Source organism: Cydia amplana, chromosome 13 (genome assembly GCF_948474715.1).
Source record: "Cydia amplana chromosome 13, ilCydAmpl1.1, whole genome shotgun sequence".
NCBI lineage: Eukaryota > Metazoa > Arthropoda > Insecta > Lepidoptera > Tortricidae > Cydia > Cydia amplana.
The window spans coordinates 3058661-3086637 of record NC_086081.1 but is presented as its reverse complement, the minus strand read 5'-3'; the positions used below and the strand labels follow the sequence as shown (position 1 = coordinate 3086637).

Below are 27977 nucleotides of genomic sequence, written 5' to 3'. Positions count from 1 at the left end.
TGCAGTTATTACGAATCTGGGAGTCCAACATATATAATATAAGCCAGGACAAAAACGTATGTAGACAGACATGATGTAGACTGCGTAGGACCTATCAGCACCGACCCAATCTCATTTAACGAGTTCCCATCAGACTAGTAACTACATAAAAAGGATATTACTGAGGAAATATTTGACTTCATATGTGAATGACAAGTTCTTAGTTCGTAGAAGAGGCAATAAAAATGTTTACGTGTAACAAAAAATTGCGTGACTTCGGTACGAAGTCTCTAGTATTTGACGATAATTAAGTTGGAAGTTTATTATCTTTTGAATCTTGACATAGGTAAAAGTTATCTAGGTACATCGGTTCTATGATTCTTATTTCTAAAATTACAAAGACGAATTATCAATTGCCGTCTTCGAAACAAATTACGTTAAAATTATAAAATGGTAGGGAGCTTAAAGTTCTGAATCCTAACTTTTGCTTACTCTGTTAAACATGAGAATAGGTTGGCATAGTGCCATATTTAATGGACCATAATTGATGATGCTTGACGTATTTGGACCAAAAAAAGTATGTTTATGGCTAGGTTATCGGGTTTCTTGTAATATGTTTAAAGTGATGTAACTTTGCAAACAGATTATATTTTTCTACGCCCGTCATATTGAAACATGATACCTACCTTGGCACTTTTAGAAAATAGAAGTTCACGCTCAAATTGTTATAGCTTATACACTGTATTAACGTAATCACATCATAGTTTCGCATAAGAACGCGAATGTGGTATCCAAACACGTTTAACGTGAAAAAATTTGATGATGGTTTGAGTAAGCTATTGGTAAGTAGATGGAGACTAGTCTAGTTATCTAGATATTGGGGGTCCCAATGTCCTAGGTATGTAGGTACCTATAACAGTCATGTTGTCCATTCTATATCGACTCGCAGAATTGACCTATAACTTGTAATTCCCAATATTTTAAGGACAATATCTCATTTGTTTTAATTATCAAAAACAGTATGTCAGATCAGATAGCGCTTGAAATTGCTAGGAAATTGATCGACTAGGCTGGCGTTTATATGAGAGTGCCTCTATAGATAGTTTCCTTCCCGTTCGCGACATAAATGGGACAATGGGCTCTTAGGCCTTGTCAATCGAACTGCCAGTATTCATGATCACATTGTCACAAGATTTTTAAAATCACTGGTGACTTCACAAGAAACAACAGGTTTTATTGTTCCATGCAAATATAAGCCACTAAAGCATTATTTTGGTCACTCCATCTGCGATCCGATTATACAAAGGATAACACGGTCTCAAATATAACCGGTTTAATAAAATCGTATCAACTCTTTTGGACCAACAAGATCTGCTAGATTAAGTTACTAAATATGCTTGACAGGATCTATGATTGCGGATTCATTGGCATAATAAGCGGGGTGTAGACATACGATAGAAACTAGATGCAGGGCCGGATCTAGGGTAGAGCGAGTGGAGCGGCCGCTCTAGGCGCCGGATGGCAAGCGGGGCGCCAAAATGGCATATGACAAAAAAAAATTTAAAAGACGCGAGTGTGGCGAGGGGGGGGGGGTTTGTAAAATACGCTTGAAAACTTCAACGAAGGGCGCCAAAACCCGATTTCGCTCTACCCTGATCAAGGGCTCGGGCCGGCACTGACTAGATGGTCAAGATAACTGTTTACTGTAGAAACTGTTTGCTGTTGGCCCTATTCCCTTAGCAAGTAAATCGATTCATAGAAATATGTAGTCCTAACTGTACATTTGGTCATTGTGATAAGCCCGGCCTTCCGGGGCATAGTTAAGAATTTGGTTAAAAACCTAAATTATTATGGTCTTATTGGACTGAACTAAACAGGTGTTTCATATTTTTTATTTTGTGAGATTTCGCTTCGAAATTTGATTGCTTCGTGTATCAGTGGAACGCAGTTCGGACTTGCTTAGGATAAGAAAACCAATTTTAGTGTAAGATAAAGCATATTTTATGATCGCTTGGATTTGTGTTGTAGATGGTTACTACCGACATTTACTTGTTTTTTCTCAATAATGCGAAGAGAAATACATTGATGACCGTGATTTGGATTTTTATGACACGATTCTAAGCAGGTGTATGAGTATACATAAGTATGTATGTATAAGTAGCGTATAAGATCACATTTTATATTATATAAGTATTTTTACACTGCACTGATATAATATTTTAATGATACCCAGTATTGAATAAATTGTTCTTTTTATACATTTGTCTATGTTATTTATTATCCTGTCTTTACCTTGTTATTTTAAGTACCTATAACCAAAAACTGCCTAAAAATCAACTGTGATATAATATATGTTACTTATTAAGTACACTATAGGTATGTGGCTTACACTTTATACATGTAGCTACGTATGTAAGTTTAAATCTACATATCGCCTACGTATTTACTATTTGTACGTCGTACCAACAAATGTGATGAGGGATAGAAGTGTTTACCTTACCTAGCCAAGAGCAGAAACTGCTCAGACTGTCGCCAAATAAATCTTTGTGGTCCCAAGGCCGAATAATACATATAGCCAATAATTTATAATGAATGACATGTATAATTTTATGAATAAAAGGAGAAAATAAGTATTTAAGTCGTCTAAGTCAAATATTTGGGTTGGGTAACGTTTAAGATAACCTTGACTTAATTTCTTGTAACACTGGAGGAAAATTCAACGTTTAAATGATATATTCCCATTTGTCCCCCCCACGTAATCGCCGCCATACATGAGACAAATGGGAATATGTGGGAATAAGGGCACTTTGAAAGTGTACAAGTGCCTATTTCCAATACAAAATGAACCTACCTAGTGGGTTCTTGGCAGTCAACGTGTTGCTAGTAATTCCCATCAGTGCCCGACGGGGACAAATGGGAAGACGCCGTTTAAATGACAGTATGTGATAAGGGTAAAGGCTTCGTCACACAGACGCGTTTTCCGGGCGGGGCTTGAGAGTTTTATATGTAAAAGCGGCGCGCCCCGCTCACGCCCCGCCCGGAAAACGTGCCTGTGTGACGAAGCCTTACGGCCATTTGTCACTTTTCTAAAATAAATATTACCGACTGGTGAATTGGTCCACTATTCGATTAGGTACACTAGGTAGGTATCTACCTACACTTAACTAATTACGACCACAATAAGAATAAAATGTTTGTCTAATATACTTATTGTTTCATATTATATTTTCGTTAAAATAGCTCATGTTTTGTGTTTTTGTTACATTTGCTTGCTTATTATATTGGCAACGTTCCAGACAGTTCGACAAGTAACACAACAAAGGGGATCCGTCTGAGGGAGGGAGAAATAACAAGACTTCATAAAAAGCTTAATCTAGTTTTATTTGTCAATTTATTTCAACGTACTTAAGGCATTTTCCTTCTTGTTATTGGCACAAAGAAACATCTCGCATCCGTCGACTAATGACTGTATCTGAGCACAATATCACTTCCGTTAAATTATATGGAATGTCATTTTCACAGAAATATGGAATGCCCGAAGTATGCCTACACCGTCCGTACCTCCAATACATACAAGCCAGATATTAAAATTAAATATTTTTCAAGACTAGAGTATTTTTAAGTAATCGTGCCATGAGTCAATACATACAATATAATTAATTAAACATATATATTTACAGTGTTAAAAAAACTGTTAATAAATTCATTTCACTTGAAAATAATTTGTGACTCCAGTATTTGAAACTTATTATAAAGAGATTCTTATAATAATTTGGTTAGGATTTGGCTTGCACTAAAAACAAGTTTGGAAACGGAGCACTGAACATCAGGTTGGCACTGTCGCGTCAACAAATCATACAATATACTACAACATACATATCCATATAAAAATTCCAATATTCATATAAAATATAGTGGTAATGAATCTCGAATACTGCTGAAATACTGCTACATTCACGATTTCCCTTTCATAAATAACAAATTAAAAGTATAATATTAAATAAAATGGACGCAAAACAATTTCAATTATTGCACAAGAAACAAAAATGAAAACGAATAAATAATCACAACATTCCTTTTACCGGCCGAGGCCAGAAACAAAGTGTACTGAGGAAAGACCTACAACCTGCGTAATCTCTGACGATCCAAACGTTAGGCACTGGTTTCGCTAAAATATCAAAGCTAAGTTACATTTAAAATTTGATATAAGTACAATACAATACCTAGTTTTAGTGATGACGATAACGTGTGTCTAATTTTCAAAACTTGTTCCATAGGCCTTCGAAGTCGAAAATATTCGAATACATACCTATTTTCTATACAAATACACTTGCTGTAAGAAAATCAGTGTTCCTGAGTACAGAAAGCATAATATCGAATATAATATCAATCGCAGGATATGCAATATTTGGGTACAATTACATTTTGCAAAACTCCGACTAGTTTCTTTACCTAATTAATTATCGTGGGATACAAAACTGGTTTCACTACACCTATATTTACTGATATTTTAGTACAAAATAATCTAACATTCGATTTTGTACAAAATCCATACACTGTTAGTTACCGTAATGTGGAAAGTAAATAATTTCTATTCAATCCGTTCGTATGGTACTTAAAAATATATTTGTACTATTTATAATTTAATAAAAATAACAATGTAAATGGTGCGCTAGCACCGCAACAAATTAAAATAAATGCCGGGAAAGCTGCAGCTTTATGGAATATTTACATTTTGTACATTTCTTGTTATTTGTGCCTTTTTGTTCCGCTAGTTATCACTGGGTATAAAACATTTCTCTACCTCAATCAATTAATTTTAAGACAATTTTCGAGTATGAATTATAGTTTAAATGAATACAATAAATAATGTAAAAAAATTACTAAAATCACGACGACTCGTTGCTGTTTACTAGAAAATGTTTTTTTTTTAATCATAGTACTTTTTAGCAGCTCAAAAACCTTTCTAATTAAAACCTCACAGGTTGAATTTTCCCACAAAGCACATGTAATTATCGTTGTAAATAATAAAGACTGCCTTTATCTACGCATAGTATTGTTCACTCCAAAATTAAAAAGTATTTTGTTGTATGTCTAGATGGCGTCACATTAGCATGGTATACTTCTTCTTTTACGTCAAAACGTGAACATATAACGCCATCTGTTGAAACTCTGGTAGCAACAATGAGATACCAGCAAAGTGACGCTATCCAAAACAATGACGAGAAATAAAAAATAGTAGTCAATTTGACTATGAATATTTTTGTTACGAATCAAGTGCTGCCATCTATGGGGAGTAATATTTAGTGGGTAACAGGCACTGTCACGCACCCAAACACGCATACACGTTTTATACAAATGTACAGCTCTACACGTTACTAATTAATGAACACAATTGCATTTATACAAGGCTGGGAGCTGACCACTCATCTTTATTTTAAAATTGAATAATTAAAAAAAAACATGAACTGTAATTTTTACGTACTTAATTATCAAAGTGGTTGGACTGTAAAATAAATCAGACTAAAAAAGTGTTGGTTGTCCAACCACATTTTCAACTGCAGATATTTAAATCAAATCTCTAGCTAGAGCTAACTATTCAGTCAATAAGAATTGTGTATGTATAACTTTATTAGTTGAATAATCAATATTAAGAGAATATTAATTTGCGGGAAAATAATTCAGCTGAAAATTAGGTGCAGTTAACAAAACAAACAGACAAACATAGTACCATTGTAAAACATTATAGTTTACTCTTTTTAATATAAAGATCAGTGATCAGCTGACACAAATTCGCAGAGGTCGATATAAAACTGTAGATATCGCTACGCCCTCCCTGTTTACCCAGTTTTAAGTAAACAATGATGCATAACCAGGGCCGGATTAACCCTAAGTCAGAGTAGGCAACTGCCTATGGGCCCCGCCTCGGCTAGGGGGCCCCGACGGTCCCAAGGGGCCCGCGCGCGCCAAAAACAATATTTGTTTCAAATGGCCAAAATTCATAAATATTGTTTTTATTGTACCTAAATATTTATACCTACTTAATGTCCAATACACACAACAATCAATGTCAATAATGATTGTGTGTCTCAGATACACAATCATTAGATGATTATGTAAATTATGTTATTTTATAGATTTAAAGTCTGTAATATCCAGCTCGATTTTCAGGCTCCCGAGGGCCTAATATCTCCGATTGGTTCGTGTCAGAGCGCTGCTTTCTTACAGTTCGACCTTCGGCGTCGCTTTTTAACAAATATAAACATTGATTTCAGAAGCTTGGCCTTTTGCCTCGCATGAAACCTCACCTCGCTGGTTATAAGTACGCTTTGGGCTTGTTAAGTAATGTGGAGATTGCTGAGCTCGACCTTCAGCCTCACTTTTTACCTCCATGTTTGGTTTGTCTTCCAAATCTCCTCTTCTTCAGCTTAGCCTTTAGCCTCGCTGCGCCAAGCTCGGCCTGCGGTCTCGCTTTTTAATACAATGGACATTGGTTGGCGTCTGTGCTCTAGCTGAGCATATCCTGAAGCACGGCTTTGACCTCGCATGAAAGCTCGGCTTACTGGGGAACTTCGGATTTTTAGGCCCGGCCCGGCCTTTTTAACACGCTTTCACAATTTTTTTTACAAAAAATTTCGCGCTCGCTGCGCTCGCGTTTTTTTGCTGCTTTTCTGGTTGAGCCTGTACCTATATGCTAACTTGACCGGTGAATGAATTGTAATTTAAACCTATGGAATATCTTTATTATTACGTTAATTTTAATCATGTGGCTCGGCGTATGGTATTATGGTCGGACAATCGCTGTTCAGCCTCGCACAATATTTAACTACCTATGGAGAAAAAAAGGGCTCTCCCCACACTTGACGCAAAAAGGATTCGGCAAAAACTGATAGAAAAAAGCTTTATGTCCACGCAATAAGAGCGAAAAAGACATCGCTCGGCATGTTCGTATCGGCTCAACCGACACCTGAAGGTTGAAATTAAAACCACAATCTTACTTCCCTGAACTGACAAATGAACATTAAGTAAATGTATGCAGAATTGACTGTAAGGGCCTAAGGGGGCCCCGAGCATTGCACTGCCTAGGGGCCCCGACATGCTTAATCCGGCCCTGTGCATAACTGACACACAATGTTAAAAAAAGAACCTTTAACACATTCATTGCCACCCAGCCAAACAAGACATCCACGCCAGGCCACAAAAAATTCTTCATATAAAGGTGTAGTACCACGATCCAGACTATCGGGTCGTCCGGCCTGGGAACAAAATCATAAAATACCCTATAGTCGGGTTTTGGGCACTGAATGTGTTAAATCATATTAGATGACACTTCTATGACAACATTATTTTGTGGTGCTCTGATTGTCTGAAGTTTTGATGATTTCGATGGCACGAAAATGACACAAGATACAATACATCCTGTACATTTCTGGATCACGTAGCGACATCTATACACGGATCAAGACACCCACTTAAGTTAAATATTACTTAAAACGTGACGTCACACGATAAACGTGTAACAATATTCTCAAACGCCAGGCAACTTATTTAAATTACGACCTCTTATGGATTAAATCGAGTATACACTCGTACTTGGGCCGCGGAAGATGGCGCCACTGGAAAGCGAGTTCAAATTAACTGAGAAAATAATAAAAACTATCTGTATTTCGTTATTGTCCTGCTACATTTTAATTATGAAACTCCTGTGAGGTATAAACATATTGCAATCGGGTCACTCAAGCGATAATAAACTTATTTTAAGTTAGTGCCCCGTTTTAAATATTTTCTTGCAACATATTAACACATTCAGTGCCAGCGCGAGCTACGCGCTACGAGCTTAGCCGATAACACGGGAAAAACCGTATGTAGCGAAAAGCGACTACGAACAGTGAACAACATTAACTGCCAGCGACTTGCTAGGGGAGCCTAGGGAGTCGCTGGCAGTTAATGTGTTAAAGTATACCCACTCTATATACATAAAAATTAGAGCCGAGTTATATAAATACGATTTCATTCACAACCGTTGCCAACGTAGCTACGCAATGTTAAAAAAATAGTATTATCCGTGAAAATATTGATTTGAACAACGCTTCTCAGTGCCATTCCGCCGCGGCAACCAATTTGCTAAAAAGCAAGCGTTCCACGCTACCGCCTATGTACATTGTACACTCACACAAGGTAGGCTTATTCTTAGTAGTTACCACCGACTTTCTAAAATGAACCTTATGACAGTGCCAAATGGTTCATTGTTGGCCGGGTAGTAACTACTGGCATAGACAAATTAATTATAGCAGATGTGCACAGTCGAATATATCGTAAACTAAATGGCGCTGTAGGATGTCATAGGTTTTGTGATAATATACTAGTTTCATATAGAAAATAAACAATTTCACGGCAGTTATGAAATATTACGAAAATACACTGAAAAATATAGTTAAACATGTTTTTGTTTTATATTGATATTTCATCAACAACTTGTTGACTGTGGAGTTACATGTTGTGTTTCTTACACTATCAAAATGTTTCGAATTTAACAAAGAAAAGACAATTGGATATGAAAATAGGCTATGGATTGTCATAGATTAGCGTTTGAGATTTAGTTACTCCAACATAATGCTTTGGTTTCCTCCGATAGCGGTGCCGTCATATAGCGGCCGTCTCCATACAAATACTACGACGTCCATATTTAGCCGTATTATTTAGTATGGAGACGGCCGCTATATGACGGCACCGCTATCCTAGGAAAACCGATCTTAAGCGGCAGCCGTGCAGCGCCATCTAGTTTTGTCACCTCAAACTTTCAACTGCATAATCTACTATTTATCTATGCCGTTAAACCTCCGTGTACAGTCAGACCAGGTAGTCGTCGAACTTCTTGAGCCTTCGCTACGAGTGTTTGGAGGGCCGCCTCTCCACCCCCCCGGGCAAGGACTCCGGGCTGAAACGGACCCTAGAAACGGACCCCGTGGAGGCATCCCTAGCCGATACGTACGAGCTGTCGGTCTCGCTCGTTATACTATCCGGGGGAGTCGGGTTAGTAGGCGTGCCACCGCCCGAGCTGCCGCCCGAAGCGCTAGATTTCTTATTGTATTTCTTTAAACTGGAACGTAATTTTGTTGGAGCGAGTTCTAAACCTAAATTCGCGGGTCGCTCAACCTCCTCCTGCCTATAAAAGTCTCTAGGGAGGGAATAATCTGAGGATTTCCTCGGATATTCCGTTATAGGCGTCCGATATTCGCTCTTACTGAACTTCCCACTGTACTGCCTCGAAGGTGAAAATTCCTCTGCATGTGAGTTTGTTGCCGAGGAATTAGAAGGCGTTCTTCTGTGGGTTAAAAACTGTGGTCTATAATCCGGCGCGGGTTCTTTATACTCGTAGCTCTCATCGTACGGGAAATATGGATGTTTGACTACGTAGTCGGCCGTCCTGTCGTAGTAAGGTTCTCTATAGTAGAAGTCGCGTTCCTGTGTGGGTTGGAAGTTTTCTCTATAGTTGTGGTAGAGATCGGCGAGGTGTTCGGAGGTGGAGGAGGTTCTTCGTGGGGAGGGGGTGGGGGGTTGCGTGGAGGTGTAGGTGGTGCCGAGGCCGGAGGTGCCGGAGAGGGGTTGGGCGGAGTGGGTGTAGGAAGAGTAGGAGGGGTGCGCGTTGTGGCTCGGGGAGTCCGTGAACCTGATCGGCTTCTGTTCTTCCGCTTGGCTCAGACTGGTGATCTGAAATTAAACATGATTTTTAAGTATTGGTACTCAAAGTAGTTTATATTTTTAAGTATAATCTTAACCATGTCTAACGTAATGCGTTAAGAATAAGAAAAAGATTTACCCCGTTTTCAGAATCTTACATTTAGGTATGGCGTATCATCCCAACCACTGTTCAACGGTTACGTAGGAATATATCTTAGATTCAATACTATCGAGCAACTACAGTAACTCTCTGACGAGCCAGTGGCATACGGGGTACGCGGGCTTACGATTAATATTATAAAACCAGAGAGTTACGCAAAAAGTACATCACAGACGCCACACTATATACAATTATACACCGTGGGCCTATTAAACCCGACAGATTTTAACCACGCATTCAAATCATAAGGAGCAAAAAATGTTATGCTTTTGGTCAAAAAAAAATTGTCGAAAAAAATCTTTTTGTTGTGTTTTCTGCACACGACACGTTTTTTCTTCTTGCGTCTTGGCGAAAAAAGTTGTCTAAATCAAGTCACAGTCACACAGTGGCGTCGTCACAGCTAAAACGGCGTTTTTCACCGCGTTATTTCAGAAATAAATTTCTACTAGAATTGTCGTTATCTCTAAATTACTCTAAAACAAAGCGATTTAGGGTCGGTCGCACCAAACTGTTCGTATCGTTAGAGTTCGCAATTTTTTATGTATGGAAAGTTTCATAGTAGAGCGCCGGGGCGCGTCGTCCGACGTCGATCAGTCTGTCAAATGTGGTCGGTGCAAGTCTCCAAATGGGGTAAATAAATAAATAAATAAATAAATAAATAAATATTATAGGACATTATTACACAAATTGACTAAGCCCCACGGTAAGCTCAAGAAAGCTTGTGTTGTGAGTACTCAGACAACGATATATATAATATACAAATACTTAAATACATAGAAAACAACCATGACTCAGGAACAAATATCTGTGCTCATCACACAAATAAATGCCCTTACTGGGATTCGAACCCAGGACCGCGGCTTCACAGGCAGGGTCACTAACCCACTAGGCCAGACCGGTCGTCACGAATACATGTTGAAAATCTGTCGGGTTTTATTGGGCCACGGTGTATAGAGTGCACGTAGTCTGCTGTGTGTGTGTGGACTGACCTCGGCGCCGGTGAGTTGGTGCAGCGGCGCGCGCAGATGGCGCGCCGGGCCGTGGTAGGTGTTGCGCAGGAACCCCGCGCTCTCGTGCGCCGCGCCCATAGGCTCCGGTTCCAGCTCCGACCTGGATATTACAACCAACATATTATTTCACTGTAACAAGGTGCCCCGTAAAGGATGACTCAAATTAGACCGGGCCGATCGGGCCGTGTCCGGGCCGGAGCTTCCGGCGCTTACTTTTCTATGACAGGTGATCACGTAATAGTTTCCATACAAAACGAAGCTCCGGAAGCTCCGTCCCGGACACGGCCCGGTCTAACGTGAGTCATCCTTAACGTGTGACGAAAATAAATAGATATTATTTTCTATAATTAAAAATAAAATAACCATCTTCCCATCTCCGAAAACTCCTGGGTCTAAACTTCTAAAGTTTTGAACAAAAACTACTTCTTTACCTATCGATTACAGGTAAAACATAAACGAAGGTCATCCGTGTCAATTTTACAAAAAGTCCGAGCCCGACTCGCACTTGGCCCTTAACCGAATTTGTATGATTTAAAAACCATCAAAAATTGCGTTCTTTAATTTTTTTTAGCCCGTAGGCTATTTTTAAGGACACCTTGCGTTAAATGTTTTTAAGATGTGAAATTAAGTCCTAAAGGTGATACCGTAATATACATGTAGTATATTAATATAGTGCGTACCTGTGCAATTGTAAAATGGGGTGTAAGGTGTAACTGTAACGGACTGACATTGCTGACTCGAACGCCGTATCCAACCGCAACGCCTCCCAATAGCGCGGCCACTTTGTAACACCAGCTCGATGATTGATGGCTTCTTGAATGTGTAACCGATATCTAAAGACTGATGTTTAGTAAGACCCTGGTGCATACCTGTGTGGTTGTAAGGTGGGGTGTAGAGGACTGACGTTGCTGACTCGAACATCGTAACCGACCGCCACGCCGCCATATTGTAGAGAACCAGCTCGATAATAGATGGCTTCTTGAATGTGTAACCGATATCTAAAGACTGATGTTTAGTAAGACCCTGGTGCATACCTGTGTGGTTGTAAGGGGCGGTGTAGAGGACTGACGTTGCTGACTCGAACATCGTAACCGACCGCCACGCCGCCATATTGTAGAGAACCAGCTCGATAATAGATGGCTTCTTGAATGTGTAACCGATATCTACAGACTGATGTTTAGTAAGACCCTGGTGCATACCTGTGTGGTTGTAAGGTGGGGTGTAGAGGACTGACGTTGCTGACTCGGACATCGTAACCGGCCGCCACGCCGCCCAGCAGCGCCGCCATATTGTAGAGAACCAGCTCGATAATAGATGGCTTCTTGAATTTGTAACCTGGTGCAGAGAATTTTATTAATTTTGCCAACCGGAAACATTGGGTAATGAAGTACAGATGTAGTGCATAATTATTTTCCATTGTATTTTCACGGAAACGACGGAAAGACACGTTCGTAACGTGTCTTGCTATTTCAATATATTTGCCGAAGTAGCATACGAACGTTTCTGACGAGAAAATATGATGGAAACAATTATAAATAATATAAATATAAATAAATATTGGGGGACATCTTACACAGATCAACCTAGCCCCAAACTAAGCAAAGCTTGTACTATGGGTACTAGGCGACGATATACATACTTATATAGATAAATACATACTTATATACATAGAAAACATCCATGACTCCGGAACAAACATTAGTGTTCATCACACAAATAAATGCCCTTACCGGGATTCTAACCCAGGATCATCGGCTTCGCAGGCAGGGTCACTACCCACTAGGCCAGATCGGTCGTCAATTATGCACTACATCTGTAATCTTTCTTAAAATAAATTAGAAAAAATAATCACTTCAAGTGAGAATAGTTTTCAGAGGCAAAATTTTCATAATGTCAGTGTGACTGTCACAGTTAAGCTCACAATCAACTGTCGCCATAGGCACAACTAACACGAATAGTTCAGTTCTCAGTGCTTTGATAAAGCAATAAGAAATATACCTAGAGACTGTGCGCGATGAAGGATGCCACCTTGTGGTATAAATCGAATGTTTAAATTTGACATTCATAATAAGCTAGTGCTGACCCTACAGTTCACAAATGTCCTTTTCCGTTGGAGGGTCTGCCATTTTATGACATAAATCGTAAATTTTACCTTTTGGACGCCAATGACGGATATATCAGCACCGCAGGTCCAACGCCAAAGACGGATTAATCTGTCACAGACCACAGAGCAACATAGACCTACGTGCACATGCATAAAGATCAATTTTAGTTTTGACACTTCGGTGACGTGGCGTCCGAGTGACAGGTTTTGTATTTGACACGGCGTCGAAAAGGTTAAACTTGACATTATCAATTCGCGCTAAACGAATGCCTTCTGTGCTGCCCCCTACTTCACTACAAGTATTCTGTTGTTCTCTAAACCCAGAACCCCGTTGTCTAAGTAAATCCAGAGATTCCTAGCTTAAAAAAAGTGTAATGAATATTTACCTTCAGTACTATATAGCGTGGGCATGGGTATCGTGTACCGCGACGACGTACTGAGCGGGTACTCGGGGCCCCACTCCTCGGGGCTGAAGTCTGCGTAAGGAACAAAACAACCTATGTGAATGAAACATAGGCAATTAGTTACGAAGTGCGGTGGCCGATTGTACCTGGCGAATAGATGTGGAAACGGATGGAGTTTACTATTATACATTTTCTTATGAATTGTTAATTAAGTAACGTATTATATTTAATATAGTAAAATTAGTCGTTTTTTTAGTTACAATAAAAAAACAGACAATTCGTTTCCAAGGTAATCTATTCGTTAGGTTATTGTATTGCAAACTCCTCACATCTCATGGTATTTTAATATTATGATACATATTGTTATTTGGTTATAGGTAAATAGAGAATTTGAATGAAATATGAAGAGTTTGCGAACAGTGAAATGAAATTATGATATAAATTATTATAACAAATCATGAAAAACAAAGTAACTATTCTAAATCACAGCTATTTTAAATGATATTAAATAAATATAACAAAAAAACAGGACATATTTAGAAGCTACACGATTCCTGAAAATGTTTCTAGCAAAAACATGCACTAAAATATTTGAAATAATCACTACACATGCTAAACAGTTCATTATAAAAATCAAAAGCAAGGTGTACAGATAAATCATACTTACATGTGCAAAACTTAAAACTAGCACTTTTGTTTTTTTTTTAAATTACGTGGTCTCTGCCTTCCCGATATTAGAGCCGAAAGAAAAGCGAAAGCGGATTTAGATTTCTCTTTGTTCCCAGCACCAAGTGGTTTATTTTTTAATCATTTATTCATACGGCTCATTATAAACTGTTAAGGGGTTTGTTAGTTCTAAAATATTAGTAAACCCATGTTAAAAAAATACACCAGAATCGATTTCATGGAAAAGGTTTTATTTAATATATAAAAAGGATATAAAGAACCGGATCACCAGAGTTTCACATTGGCAGAGTTCTTTAGTTCTGTTACGCTCTGCGGAGATTTTTAACATTCTTTTTACATCTGAGCCTCGTTTTTTAATTCTAGTCCACCACCACTGTAGAGATTGCGCGTGTTACACGGCGGTACGTACAGATTGGTCTACTGATTGGAAGCCCATGCGAAAAATAATAAAAAAATATAAATTTATTAACAAAAATTGACAAGGTAGATAAGGCAGTATGCCATATTTGTCTTTATTAAAGTCTGAGAAAAATATCTTTTAATATTAAATAAATTATTTAAAATCGAAACACGTAAAATAAACCTGATAATCATGATTTTATGCGAAGAAAAATCGTAGAAAAATCATCGATCAAGATTTGATTTATATAGTTATTTATAATCTTTGATATCACATTGACTTCCAAAATACATAAGGAAATTAAAAATTAATTGTAAACATTTGAAAGCGTGCCAGATGTGGTGAAACCAAGCGATAACTATCAATAAGTAAGTACGACGTATACATATATAATTATATCACTTAAACCGTAGGATATAGCATACACTATGAACTGCTAAGCATGCATAGCACTTAACTTAAACGGCTGAAAGCAAACAAATGCTTACAATTTACAAAAAAATCAATTCAAACGGCTAGAACATATAAACAATACAAACTTCTAGAAATATCTCTACTTAACGCACGTAATGTGCCACACAAAATATAAAAAAACAATGAAACATAAAATTTTTACATTCAATTCCATAATTAAGTCTACTTGAACACTAATATCTTAATAATAGTGTCAAAAATGTCCGCTCCGGAAAAACGAACCTAGTTTTAAAATACTTTCAAATATTTAAAAAAATATTATATGAGTCAATTCCTTTCAACAACACTATTTCCGTCAGTCAGTGAAAAACAAAATGACTAAAGATAAAATTATAACTGTCTTTGATAATAAATCAATATAATAAAATATATTCGTCACCGGAACGAACAAATTTGGAATATAACGAAACGTTCCATCCTTATGTCACAATGATAAAACCATAGAGACATTGTTTTTTTTTGTGACTCAGTTCAAGCCTAAACATCCGTTTAGAATGTACCAAACCAATTTGATATCTGTGGTACATTACTGTATAAATGAGTATTGAAATGAATCATTTCAAAAATAAAATATTGATTCACCATGACAAACTTTTAGACATTTAACTAACTAAATTGTACTAATATTCCATGGATTATTCTACCTATCTAAATTTGGTTGATCTACCTCAGTGTTGCTAGATCAAAATCATCACATAATACGAGAGCGAAAGAGTTATTATAGCTTAGATATTCGAAAATGGTTTGGTATATAAACCATGGATCGCTTAGGCGTTTTCGTAAACACAAAAACATACTTACAGGCATAGGGCAGGTTGTCGTGCGAGGCTCCTTTGCAGCGGAGGGAAACAAAGGCAGTCGTTGTCATACCAACATACACATAACCGGATATCATAGACAACTCACGACTGTAGATGAAACAACATAAAAATACTTGGTCAAGCAAATGTTGTCACTAGAAAAAGGAGGCAAATTTGAAAAATCGCGGGTTAGCTACGTTTGAATTATTCGAAAGACGCGTGTCATTTATATCTTATCTGTGAAACCAGCTGGATACTTAAGATTTTTACTTTTATAACTTATAGGATAAAACTGAAAATCTGATTACATAAAAACTGGTTGCCCACAATAATGAGATGTCTATGGAATAACCTTGTTATGTCAAAACAATTCTCTACGGTCACTCAATTTGCTAGATCCAAGATCGGTAAATGTTAGGGTAGTTTTGATGACGTCACGTAAAAAAATATTTATCATTGTTACGTAATACTATTTTATTATTTATTATTATAGGTACTAAAATAGAAATAAAAGTGTGCTTATAGTTATGAAATTCCAATATTGTTGACTAACATTGACGTCACCGAAATTGACCTAAAAAACGAATCTTGGAAACAATTGCAAAAGACCACAGGGTGTTTTGCACAGCCAATTTTTTTATTTTTTTCTTCTTATTACGGCTGTTACACTGCGATCTTTCGCAATATTTAAATACAACTTGGCAAGAACCTAAACAATATATTTAATTTAAAAGTCTTTTATCATAATCCTAACAAAAAATGATAACTATGAATTAAAAATAAATTAACTAACAATGAAATGAGATAAATGCATTCTTGTGATGTCCTCCAGAACTTTTGTACGTAAAATTGTTTGTATGTAAATACGGGTAGTAGAAAATTTTACTTAGTTTTGGTACATCACAATGGATACGAAATTGCATTACGTGTTCGTACAGATTAATGTTGATACATGTACCAGTGCAATTGAGCATTTTAATTGTTATACCGAGTGAGGCCTATAACAGGAGCTAAAATTATAACACTGGAAAATATCGGATAAATAAAAGAAAATTAAAAATTATGGCTGACATGTAATTATTTCATAAAAGTATTTCGTAAGTTATCATAGACTTCCTTTTCTAGGTTCTCGGGGCTGGCGAAAATTATGGTCATTTTTGAACCCAAGATGGCCGACATGTATTTTTTCGTAAAATCGTCATGGATTCATTGACTGGGGTGGTACGAAGTTCGCCGCCGGCTGTTGTGTGCAGTATCAGTATTGCAATTTCTGTATTGTTAGGTTATTATGATACATGTATCAACTGTTTTAAATAATCAAAAACAGACACTGGTTTTACTTTTAAAACTAAGAAATAAGTCTTTTTTACACTTTTTTATTTACTTAACAATTAACTAAAATTACTCCAAATAGATCTAGCAAATTTATTTACACCTAAGGTCGAATCGAGTCGTTCGGGTCAATTATACTTTTTTTTTTGTAAAAAAAAGGTTATGACGGATGAAAATTCTCGTTTGGGATGAAGTTTAATTTTCAAGTGTTAATGTAGGAATGTGGTTAATAGTAGAAAATGATATGTCTAAAATATGGCAACTTTTTGTACAATATCCCCGCCGATAGGAATTTGGGATCGGCTCAAAATTAAATATTATTTTTGTGCTTTACGATTGAAAAGGTGACCTAAATATATATCTGAAACGATGCGTTAAAAACTTTATAGTCTGTAATTTCATTGTACTATTTCATGGTTAAATTTTCGGTAAATTTTAAATAAACCTTATCGGTTTGAAGCTAAACAAACTACTATTAAATTGTGTTAAAAAAAAATGGAGTACGTTTCGAAGAATTCAGAGCTTCAATATAAAATCAAAAACAAAATGGGAAATGTAGTAAATAAGTCATACTAGATTCGATGTTCCTTATATAGTTTCTATTGTCTAGGAGAGGACACTGACTTCTGTAACACAGGTCTTTACCTAGCTCAGAAGTCAGGGACTTCAAAATCCACTTAGTAACTTGTTTTTTAACAATAAAAATATTTTATTTTTATTTATTTTTAGCTTCGATCGGTCGAAAACGCAACTCCGTCCCAAACTACTCGTCCCGCAAAAGCCCAGCCGTCTCCGCGCTCAAATCGTTCGAGAGCAAACCCCCGGCCAGACTGTGCGACCTGAACCCCTTGAAGAAGGTCTTCTTCACCTCCCCGTGGCTACCCTTCCGCTTGCCCTGCGGCTTCTGGTCGAAGACCGTATCATAGTGATGCGGGAGATCGGACGTCGAGGTAAAGATCGGACAGATGCTAAACTTGGTCCTGGGTTTCGTGTTCTCGTAGAGCAGGTCGTCGTGGCTGCCGGCGCGTTTCTTGAGGTCGGTGCTCCGGGGCTCGCGGACCTGGGACTTGGACTTGCGCGGGCGGGTACCTGTGGGCGGCGGCGGCAGCGCGGGCGCGGACGAGGAGAAGCGGTGCGAGGGGCGGGGACGCGCCAGCGCGGGCAGCGGCAGGTGGCCGCGCGACTTCTGGTGCACGGAGGATGGACCCCACGTCTTGCCTTTCACGCCGTCCGCCGGCACTGAAACGCGGACAACACGTATTGTTTTTAAATACGGTGGTGCAAGTTGGGGAAAGTTCCCAGAGAGTAGGAAAAAATCTGGAATAACAAAAAAAATAAAAACGACTTCAAAAAATAAAATATTATTGAAGTCTATGCGTTACCAACTGATATGTTTGAAGTCGGTGCAGTCAAAAATGGGATTTATAGCCATAAAGCTGATTATTTTCGACTGGTATTATTACTACTTGGCTTGGCACCGACTTCAAACATATCAGTTGGTAACGCATAGACTTCAATAATATTTTATTTCATCCTTTTTGAAGTCGGTTTTATTTCTTTTGTAAAAAGTTTTTATTTTTCCATTTTTAGTTTCCTATTTTCTTACCCTTAAGGTTGGATTTTTTTTCCAAATTTATATGGGACCAACTTCGAGGTATACCCTTTCCAATCAAAAAATAATTATCAAAATCGAACTACTCTGTAAAAAGTTATGCGTGGTCATACATAAAATATATATATATATACACGTCGACTTGAGAACCTCCTCCGTTTTTTTGGTCGGTTTAAAATTCACAAGAAACAAAGAAAACTTCCATTTTGGAAATACGAAAATTCTTATATAAAAATGAAGATTTTTCTAAAATTTTCCAAATGTCATTTTCAAAATCGAGAACACAGTTAGGGGTACTACACTAGAGATGATGCTGTATTATGGTGATGATGGTAATGAATGTGAAGATGTGGAAATGTTTTAAGGGATGATTCGTATAGATGTGTCGTTATCGTTTTTAAACTATTAATCTTTTAACCGCCAGCAATTTTTGATCGAGCATGCTCGTGTCGCCACCGGCAGTAATTGTACCGCGCAGAGTGAGGTCGGCATAGTTCCGGGAGTTATAAATGTGCTGTAAAAACCAAATCAGATCTTTGTCTTATTTATCAGACTGTGGGGAAATGAGCTGGATATGTAACGTCTTATATATCAGACTCTGGCGGTTAAAGGGTTAATTATAATGCTGAATAATTTGCAAATGGATTAGGTGAGAGGCAAAATCTTCAATGTTAGAAGGTGATGTCAAGAAGAGGGTTTTGTTCAAAATACGTACGTGCGATAGCTCGCATGATGGCGGGTGATCCCGGCGGGGTGTCCTTGGCGACGGCGACCAGCTGTTTGACGCTAGACTCATCATCCGAAGGCCGGACTGTGAGCGTGTGGCGGAAGTCCACGGGTGAGGAAATCGTGTCTTTTTTGAGTAGTTTGATCTTGCTGAATTTGCCTAGAAATGAGAAACGGACAAGTGAGTTTACGATTTTCCACAAATATGATCCGAACATCAAGTCATTTCATGAAGTTCAACTAGTCTTGTAATACAATTTCGAACGTGGACAACCGAAGCTTCTACTCTTAACTCTTATCCCTTTTTGTCATATTAGGCTATTACTGTTGCGCGTGTAACAAATTCCTCTTCTTGCGGGCTCCAACAATGATCTATACTATCTATAGTTGTCAGATATATCTCTCTAATTTCCGCCTTATTTTTCTGTCATCCTTCCTTTTCTGTCGCAACAGCTGAACATGTGACTTTCACAACCAGACTCCTCATATCAAGAACACTCTTACCCTTTCTCTTATTAAGCTGAGGTGGCTGCGTGTTGGACATGTTTCAGTCCCTGTCCCTGCTAAAGTTGCTAGCTTTTCTAGAGTTTTGTCTGAACATGTCACTTTATAGTTAAAGTGTAGGGTAGTCCCTACATACCTCAACCTCAATAGTGTTGGATGGTCGAAGCTCTTTCTTGGTGCCAGCTAAAAAAAACCTTTGAAAGTTGCTAACTCTCTTTCATTATGTGGCTGAACTGAACTGTAAACTGATTTACCCTTTCTCTTATTAGGCTGCGGCGGTTGCGTGTGGGACATGTTGCTGGCAACTATAAGGATGTGCAGTTCTCTGGCCGCGAGATCAAACTCTCTCATCTCTAGTTCCCTCTCCTTCTGCGCGAGGTTCTGCTCGATCAGTCTCTGTTGGTCTTGGCCTCTTGGCAGTTGCAAACCCTTTCCCTTATTATGTTGCTAAACTGAACTCAAAACTGGCTTACCCTTCCTCTTATTAGGCTGCGGCGGTTGCGTGTGGGACATGTTGCTGGCAACTATAAGGATGTGCAGTTCTCTGGCCGCGAGATCAAACTCTCTCATCTCTAGTTCCCTCTCCTTCTGCGCGAGGTTCTGCTCGATCAGTCTCTGTTGGTCTTAGCCTCTTGACAGTTGATCTTTTCCCTTATTATGTTGCTAAACTGAACTGTAAACTGACTTACCCTTTCTCTTATTAGGCTGCGGCGGTTGCGTGTGGGACATGTTGCTGGCAACTATAAGGATGTGCAGTTCTCTGGCCGCGAGATCAAACTCTCTCATCTCTAGTTCCCTCTCCTTCTGCGCGAGGTTCTGCTCGATCAGTCGCTGCTGGAGTTGTGCTCGGGAGAGCTCTTCTTCGCGACATCGGAGTTCCTAGAAAAAGGAGGGAGTATTAGGACAAAGCTAGGATATAACACTTTAAACTCTCGCGTTTTGTACACAATATTTAATTACACAAACGCAATTTCTTTGTCTAACTTGAAGAATTTTATAGACTAGTTTCGGGTAGTTCAGTGTTGTTTTATTTATATCTCCGTTGGGGACGTCAGTCTTTCCGTGACCACAGCTGGTGCAACTCAATGAAACTATATCGCGGTAGACCCGTTTGTGTAATTAGGTAACTGGGACAGTTTGGATAAGGTAAACGCAAGACAAGAGTCAAATGATTCATAGAGAAATAAAATGGAATCGTTTTTTATTAGGTATATGTGTTGCTTAACTTCAAACTCGGGTAAATCCATCTGTCAGATTATGCGATTTTGGTATTAAGAAAAGGTTATAGGGTAGATATTTGCTGATATTACCCAAGTTTGAAGTTAAGCGACACATGTTTAATGCTAAAGATTTTTTTTAAGTGTCAGCATCAGTGTTATTATCAGATGATGCAAGGTTGTCGAGTTAAATGATTTGTCTCAAATTGACTTCATGAATGTAATTAACGAATAAAATTTAAAATATACAAAACTACGAGAAATAATAAAATACATTATAAGAATAATTGTAATGTCACTATTATGAATTATTTATGATGCGTTTAACAATAGAGGATTGGTAAAAATAACAATAATGCAAATAAAGTTATATGGAGTACAAACAACAGGTACCTATTTAAATAATAAGTAAACAACAAAACATATAGAGAAAATGTGCTAAAATGAATCACAACAAATACTACTAACCTCTTCTATAGTTTTGCATTCCTATTGCAAGCATTACAAACGAAACAGAGCGTTAGGTTAATACAAATTAACACACATAGGGTTGAAATTCGCTTGGTGAGGCGTAGAGCATTTGCGATAAGTTAATGCGTTATGGAAATAATTTATCAATAGTAAGCGTCAGTAATAAGTAGGCGTAGCAGTAGCTTTTTGAAGATATTAAATCTGAAATCTAAAAAAATTGTGAAAAGTGTATCCAAGCATGTTTGTAGGGCTAAGAAGACACAAATGGCGTTAAATACAAAAAAATTGAAGCCTTAATATTCAGATATTTTTGACCACCTTCGCCGCTCCGATATGTCTGACGGCGACTGTACTTGGACATCCATCAGTAAATATTGTGTAAAACAATTTTTTTGGCGGTCGAATTTATCGAGATGTTTGATATGCCTAGAAATCCTACGGAAATGTTATCTCCTTTTCTTTCCTCAGTTCTCCTCGAATCTCCAGACCAGACTTCTGATGTGAAACAATGCCTTTTTAAGATGCTCCTGAGCTTTTATCTTGATTCTCGAAATCTCCTTTTCTTTCCTCCTCAGTTCCCGCAGAACCTCCTCGATCTCGACTCGCCAGTCCTCCTGCATGGTGTGGAAGGACTCGTGGGGTGTCCGCGTGAACTCTGACTGTCCGATGTGTTCCAGCTGGGTCAGGATCTCGGGTAAGACCGGCCGAGGGCGCGGGCTCGAGTTCCACTGAGTAACTTACCTTTTCTTTCCTCCTCAGTTCCCGCAGAACCTCCTCGATCTCGACTCGCCAGTCCTCCTGCATGGTGTGGAAGGACTCGTGAGGTGCCCGCGTGAACTCTGACTGTCTGATGTGCTCTAGTTGGATCAGGATCTCTGGGAAGAGTGGTCGCGAGCGCGGATTGGAGTCCCAGCATGCTACGAACAAAAAGATAAAACATTACGTGGTACAAATACTAATCATAAAGGCACCAACTACGTACTTCGACGGACTGATCAAACACACAGTATATAGCTATGAAACTTACCCTACAAAACAATATTGCAGCTTGGTGCAGGTTGGGTTAGTTTGTTTATAATGTTGCAATAGATTTTACAAATATAACTAAGGACCGAACAGTGTAAACTTTACACTGGGACGATAATTTTCACCCCTAATTATCCTTGAATATATACAGGATATCAACATAGGAACAACAGTTGCATTTATCCCGGTCCTGCTTGCATCATATTTGATACAGGAGACCTTGAATCGCACTATCAAGCCTTATCAATCTGTCTGTACGCCCGCCGCTATAACGACAACAATCGTAAAATCCGGTCTCACCCACTAAGCGCAGTTTATGTTGGTAATTATGCTTTACTGACATTTCTGAACATTAAATAAATCGCAGAGTTTCATGTTTCTTAACTGCTAAGCCAAAAATGGCTTGTTTACAGCCAAAGTTCGGATAAATGCACTAAAAAGTAGAACCAATTCGAAAGCAAAGCGTCTCCGTTTCAGTAAAAATACTTACCTTCGGTTGTTCGGTTCGGCTGTTCTCATATACTATACAGGTTACATTTCTCAACTGATCCTTGTGAACTTTTGTGAGCAGGTTTGTCAATTAGGTATTATTTTTCGGATTTTTTTCCAAAATAGCGGAGCCGTGAGGGTTCTCGAGGTGTACAGCTCACAGAGCAAGTAGTTAATATGAAGTGGATTGCAAAACAGCATGCGACACGCTTTGACCTCCCTTTGTGATTTGGGGTTTACGTCAACCTTGGGAAAATCCAAGGTGGTGATTGCGTATTAACACAAATTCGCTTTACATGTGCTGATGTCACATGTCGACTGAGGTTGGAGGTCATTAATACATATGCAGTAAACATAATTATATCAGCTATAAAGAAAAAATCAAGACGAAATAGCATATTCTGATAGATATTGATATCTGTTAGCTAAAAAATCTCTAATACAATTCCCTGTATGATCGTGCCTAGCCAAATCACTACCTGTAGATCTCATTCACGGCTTTTATGTATTCCTGTTAGCGCTCTCTCTCTAATTTACCTTGCATCAGAATCCGCCACGGCTCGGGGCACGTGATGGGGATGGGCAGCGTCAGCTTGTTGGCGGCGACGCCGTACGCCACGGCCAGCGCGTCGATGTCCTTGTACGCCGTCTCCCCTGTCAGCTCTCTCTCTAATTTACCTTGCGTCAGAATCCGCCACGGCTCGGGGCACGTGCTGGGGATGGGCAGCGACAGCTTGTTGACGGCGACGCCGTACGCCACGGCCAGCGCGTCGATGCCCTTGTACGGCGTCTCCCCTGTCAGCTCTCTCTCTAACTTACCTTGCATCAGAATCCGCCACGGCTCGGGGCACGTGCTGGGGATGGGCAGCGTGAGCTTGTTGGCGGCGACGCCGTACGCCACGGCCAGCGCGTCGATGCCCTTGTACGGCGTCTCCCCTGTCAGCTCTCTCACTCTCTAATTTACCTTGCATCAGAATCCGCCACGGCTCGGGGCACGTGCTGGGGATGGGCAGCGACAGCTTGTTGACGGCGACGCCGTACGCCACGGCCAGCGCGTCGATGCCCTTGTACGGCGTCTCCCCTGTCAGCTCTCTCACTCTCTAATTTACCTTGCATCAGAATCCGCCACGGTTCCGGGCACGTGCTGGGGATGGGCAGCGTCAGCTTGTTGACGGCGACGCCGTACGCCACGGCCAGCGCGTCGATGCCCTTGTACGGCGTCTCCCCTGTCAGCAGCTCCCAGAGCAGCACGCCGTACGACCACACATCGGACGCGTGCGAGAAGGTGGAGTTCTTTATCACCTGGAAATTTGAGAAGGATTCGGTCAATGTTGTGGATTTGTGAAGTGTTGTATGATTGTAATTTGCTGGTAGATGCCATTGAAAAATAGTTTTTGGGTATTCTAAATTTCGCCCGCTGTGCTTGGATATTTTTGTTCAGTCATCACTAAGCGCCAGTTGTACCAACCAAAATTGACAGACTGATCACGACAATCAGCAGCAGACGATGAAATTATATCCATACAATAATACTCGTAGTAACGAAACGTTGACAGACGGTTTGGCGCCGACCCTAAGTGACCGATTGCAATAATTAAATAATATGATATGTACGAGTACTTTAGCGTAGTTGGTAGGACTCTGTCCGTGTCCTCTCTCTGTGGTGTCTCTGTTGTTCTATTAGCTGACTCTCCCTCTCTCTCCGATTTCTTGAAACTGTCACTTCGGTACAGTTCTTCGTTTTGACAGCTCACAGGTAGGGTTTACACGACGGATCCGAAATATATGGGAATATCCGCGGATTCGCATCCAAATCCGGATAATTTCATACATTTCACAGGGATGATATGAAGGGGAATAAAAAAGGGGGATAATTTATTAATTTATTAATAATACTAACCGCAACTACACAAGTGTCTAAAATAAATCCGTATAAATGAAAACAACTTCATTTGCATAACACAATAATTATAATACATAAATGTGTTTTGATTCAGATTAATTAACGCTTGGTGTACATGTACGTGTACGGTCATGAGCATGACGACTTAAAGATAACAGCATTAGACACGTCATATCTGTACCGAGAAAGCCATTGCAATGTACGTTATGTGTAAACGTCTAATAATACATCTGGATCAAAGTCAACTTCAATGATTCTAGACATGCAGATGATATCATATGTAATTCTGTGAATGTACATTTAATGATTAAGATAATATTTCCTCATAAACCATTCTCGTTTTCCATGAAAATGTTGATAAGCCCTAAATTTAGGTACCTATACCATCATCATCTCCTAGCCGTTTTCCGCCACAGCGACTGCTTTCTAACGCTGAGAGCGTCGCCGGTGCGCTCTCAGGTGACTGACGTAGCCAATCGTTGCAGCAAATGTGCGGCCACACTCGCTGCAGGTCAGCACCCCTCCGACGTAATTATATGTGATGGCCACAGGTGGTCTGGCCTTTAGCTCGTCACGCTTAGTGTCGAGTTCTGAGCGTCGCCTGGCTTCAAATTCATGCACGCGCGTCTGCACAGTATGTCTGTCTGTCTGGTGGACAAACCTATACCATACCTATTTGATGGTTGTCTGAAATGAAGTTTTGTTGTCGTAACCTGAACTTTATACTTCTCATGTCGGCTGTACACACTCGTCGAGAGCGTCTCGCCGAGTCTCGGCACCGCATTCGGAGAAGCCCGAGACGACACAAGAAGGAGCGAGACGAGAAGGGAGCAGCATGTACACACTTGTTCTCGGCCTGTCTCGGGGTCTCTCAACGAGTGTGTACAGCCCGCATAAAGCAAGTAATTCGAGTAACGAGATTTGTACAACAATGTGCACGTACCACGTACGCAATGCGAGAGGCGAGGCGTCAGCGCCTCCCACTGGCTGAGGCGAATAACAATCCCATTTCCGAACAGATCGAAATCTGACAGGGCGGCCGTGAACTAAAACGGGCACTGACAGGCCAGTTCGAACGTGCACTGGCATCAAACCGATATTAGAATGATATTGGAATCATATCAGTGAACCGTCATTCGCGCGTTCAAAAAATCTTTAAAATCGTGTGAAGTAATTTATGGATGACCCCTAGACGGTTAAACGTGACTGAATCGTAGTAAAAAAGTGTCTGTCCCAAATATTTACTTAAACATCATTATCACTAAACTTGTTAGATAAAGCCGTACACAAAGGTGCGTGATAGTTAGGTACATTAGGTACTGTCACTCATCAACTCGACTCGTTACTCGAAAGTCTAAACTCTAAATCGTAATAGATGTTACTGTGAGATTCGGTTGGCTTGGTCTTCAAGAGCAAAAGTTCTAATAAAGCACCAGCAAAACCTTGTCCAAACTTCTCACGGGCAAACACTATTTAGTTTATTGTGTAGGCAATAGGCATCATAATAAACAAGTAACAAGTAACAATGTTGTTGGTGTTGGTACTCTGAGTACGAAATCCCAAAATAGCCAAAACGTGATTTTCAAGTGATATAAATCTACGTTTCCAGTCCTTGATCCCTACACGTGGATTGAGGCCAAAATACTAGTCCATTACAAAGTCTAATGACCACAGTCTCACGGTTCAAGGTTAGCAAAACGCAAAATTATCTACACGTTATCATGGAACACGCCTACTGATAATGACTTTTCTACTCGTCGACGTTAATATTTGAATTAAGACTTCGTATACCAAACTATAGTCGCATACTTTTCACTATGGGTTCCCGACTCAACTATAATGACTTAATTACGAAACGCTTTAGTGAACTGTAATGAATTTGAACAAATACGTCTCGCCGCGGTCAAGAGGATAAAGCCAAAGTATAGAACAAAAGACATCAACCAGTTTCTTTTTAGTGAAAAAGAAGTTTCAGGGCGGTTGACCACTTTCGTCTTAATTAGATCGGTTAGTTGCAAAAGATATTAAATGGTAAACTAGACACTAAGCAGGCAAACAATAAATGTCATCTAACTACGATTATTACATCATCCCGACTTTATAAGTGGCATGGACATTGACCTTATGGATTTATTACCTAATCAATACGCATAGATTATAATTATAACTAATTATGTACACGATTAACTGCTTGTTATTATTTGTTATTCTGACCTCAGATCCAGAAAGGCTTAAGTTATATGACTTTTCTATGACGATAGGCCGTTTTTCACAACAAAGGCGGTAACGTATCTTAGGTATGAAACGTTATTGTGTTTACATCATGTTTGTCTATATTAATAGGTACATCTCGTGTCGTGTTTAATTTTATAATCTTAAGCATATATTTGTAGAGGTATTTTCATGATAGTCGTTTGTATGTCATCTTAGTTAATTGTTGGTGTAACAACAAGGTTAAATTAAATGAAGGGTACACGGAAAGAACATGTCTAGTCACTTTTTTCGGAATATGAGATTTTTATCTCAAAATGAAGAGCTCTTAATGAACTATTAGTTATGTATATCTTTTGCTACCATGATGAGATTTTTATCTAAAAATGAAGAGCTCTTAATTAACTATTAGTTATATCTTTTGCTACCACTGTATAATAAATGTAACACAACTTTTTTTTGTTAAATAATACCTGGTCACGGAATTACCATACGTTTTGACATTGTTCTAAATTTTAAAACCGCGATTACTCAAAATCGCCATGTTCAATAGACATGTTCTTTCCGTGCACCCTTCAAATACGAATTTAACATAATTATAGTATTTATTTTCTTTTGTGGGGATAGTCGTTATACGGTTGATTTGATATGGCGAGCCAAGCATGCCCTTATTTAAACTTAATGCAAAACAAACGTATGCACGAAACAACGTTGACATACCAAGAAGTAGGTAAATAACATAAGAATAATATAAAGTGTACTAGGATTATATACTTAGTATCAACTA

General features: G+C 39.0%; 1 protein-coding gene across 1 annotated transcript in view; it reads right to left on the bottom strand.

Moving 5' to 3' along the window:
• Positions 1-8850: 8850 nt before the first annotated feature.
• The window catches only part of LOC134653367 (mitogen-activated protein kinase kinase kinase 11), an 86695-nt gene continuing 67568 nt past the window's right edge, over positions 8851-27977 (bottom strand). The window contains exons 3-11 of the mRNA XM_063508704.1: positions 24186-24378; positions 22303-22478; positions 20563-20752; positions 19359-19529; positions 18121-18270; positions 13321-13431; positions 12030-12165; positions 10810-10930; positions 8851-9690 (exon numbers count right to left, since the gene is read on the bottom strand). Coding sequence (XP_063364774.1) covers positions 8866-9690; positions 10810-10930; positions 12030-12165; positions 13321-13431; positions 18121-18270; positions 19359-19529; positions 20563-20752; positions 22303-22478; positions 24186-24378 — 2073 coding nt within the window. The 3' untranslated portion in view covers positions 8851-8865. The remainder of the gene's footprint in view (positions 9691-10809; positions 10931-12029; positions 12166-13320; positions 13432-18120; positions 18271-19358; positions 19530-20562; positions 20753-22302; positions 22479-24185; positions 24379-27977) is intronic.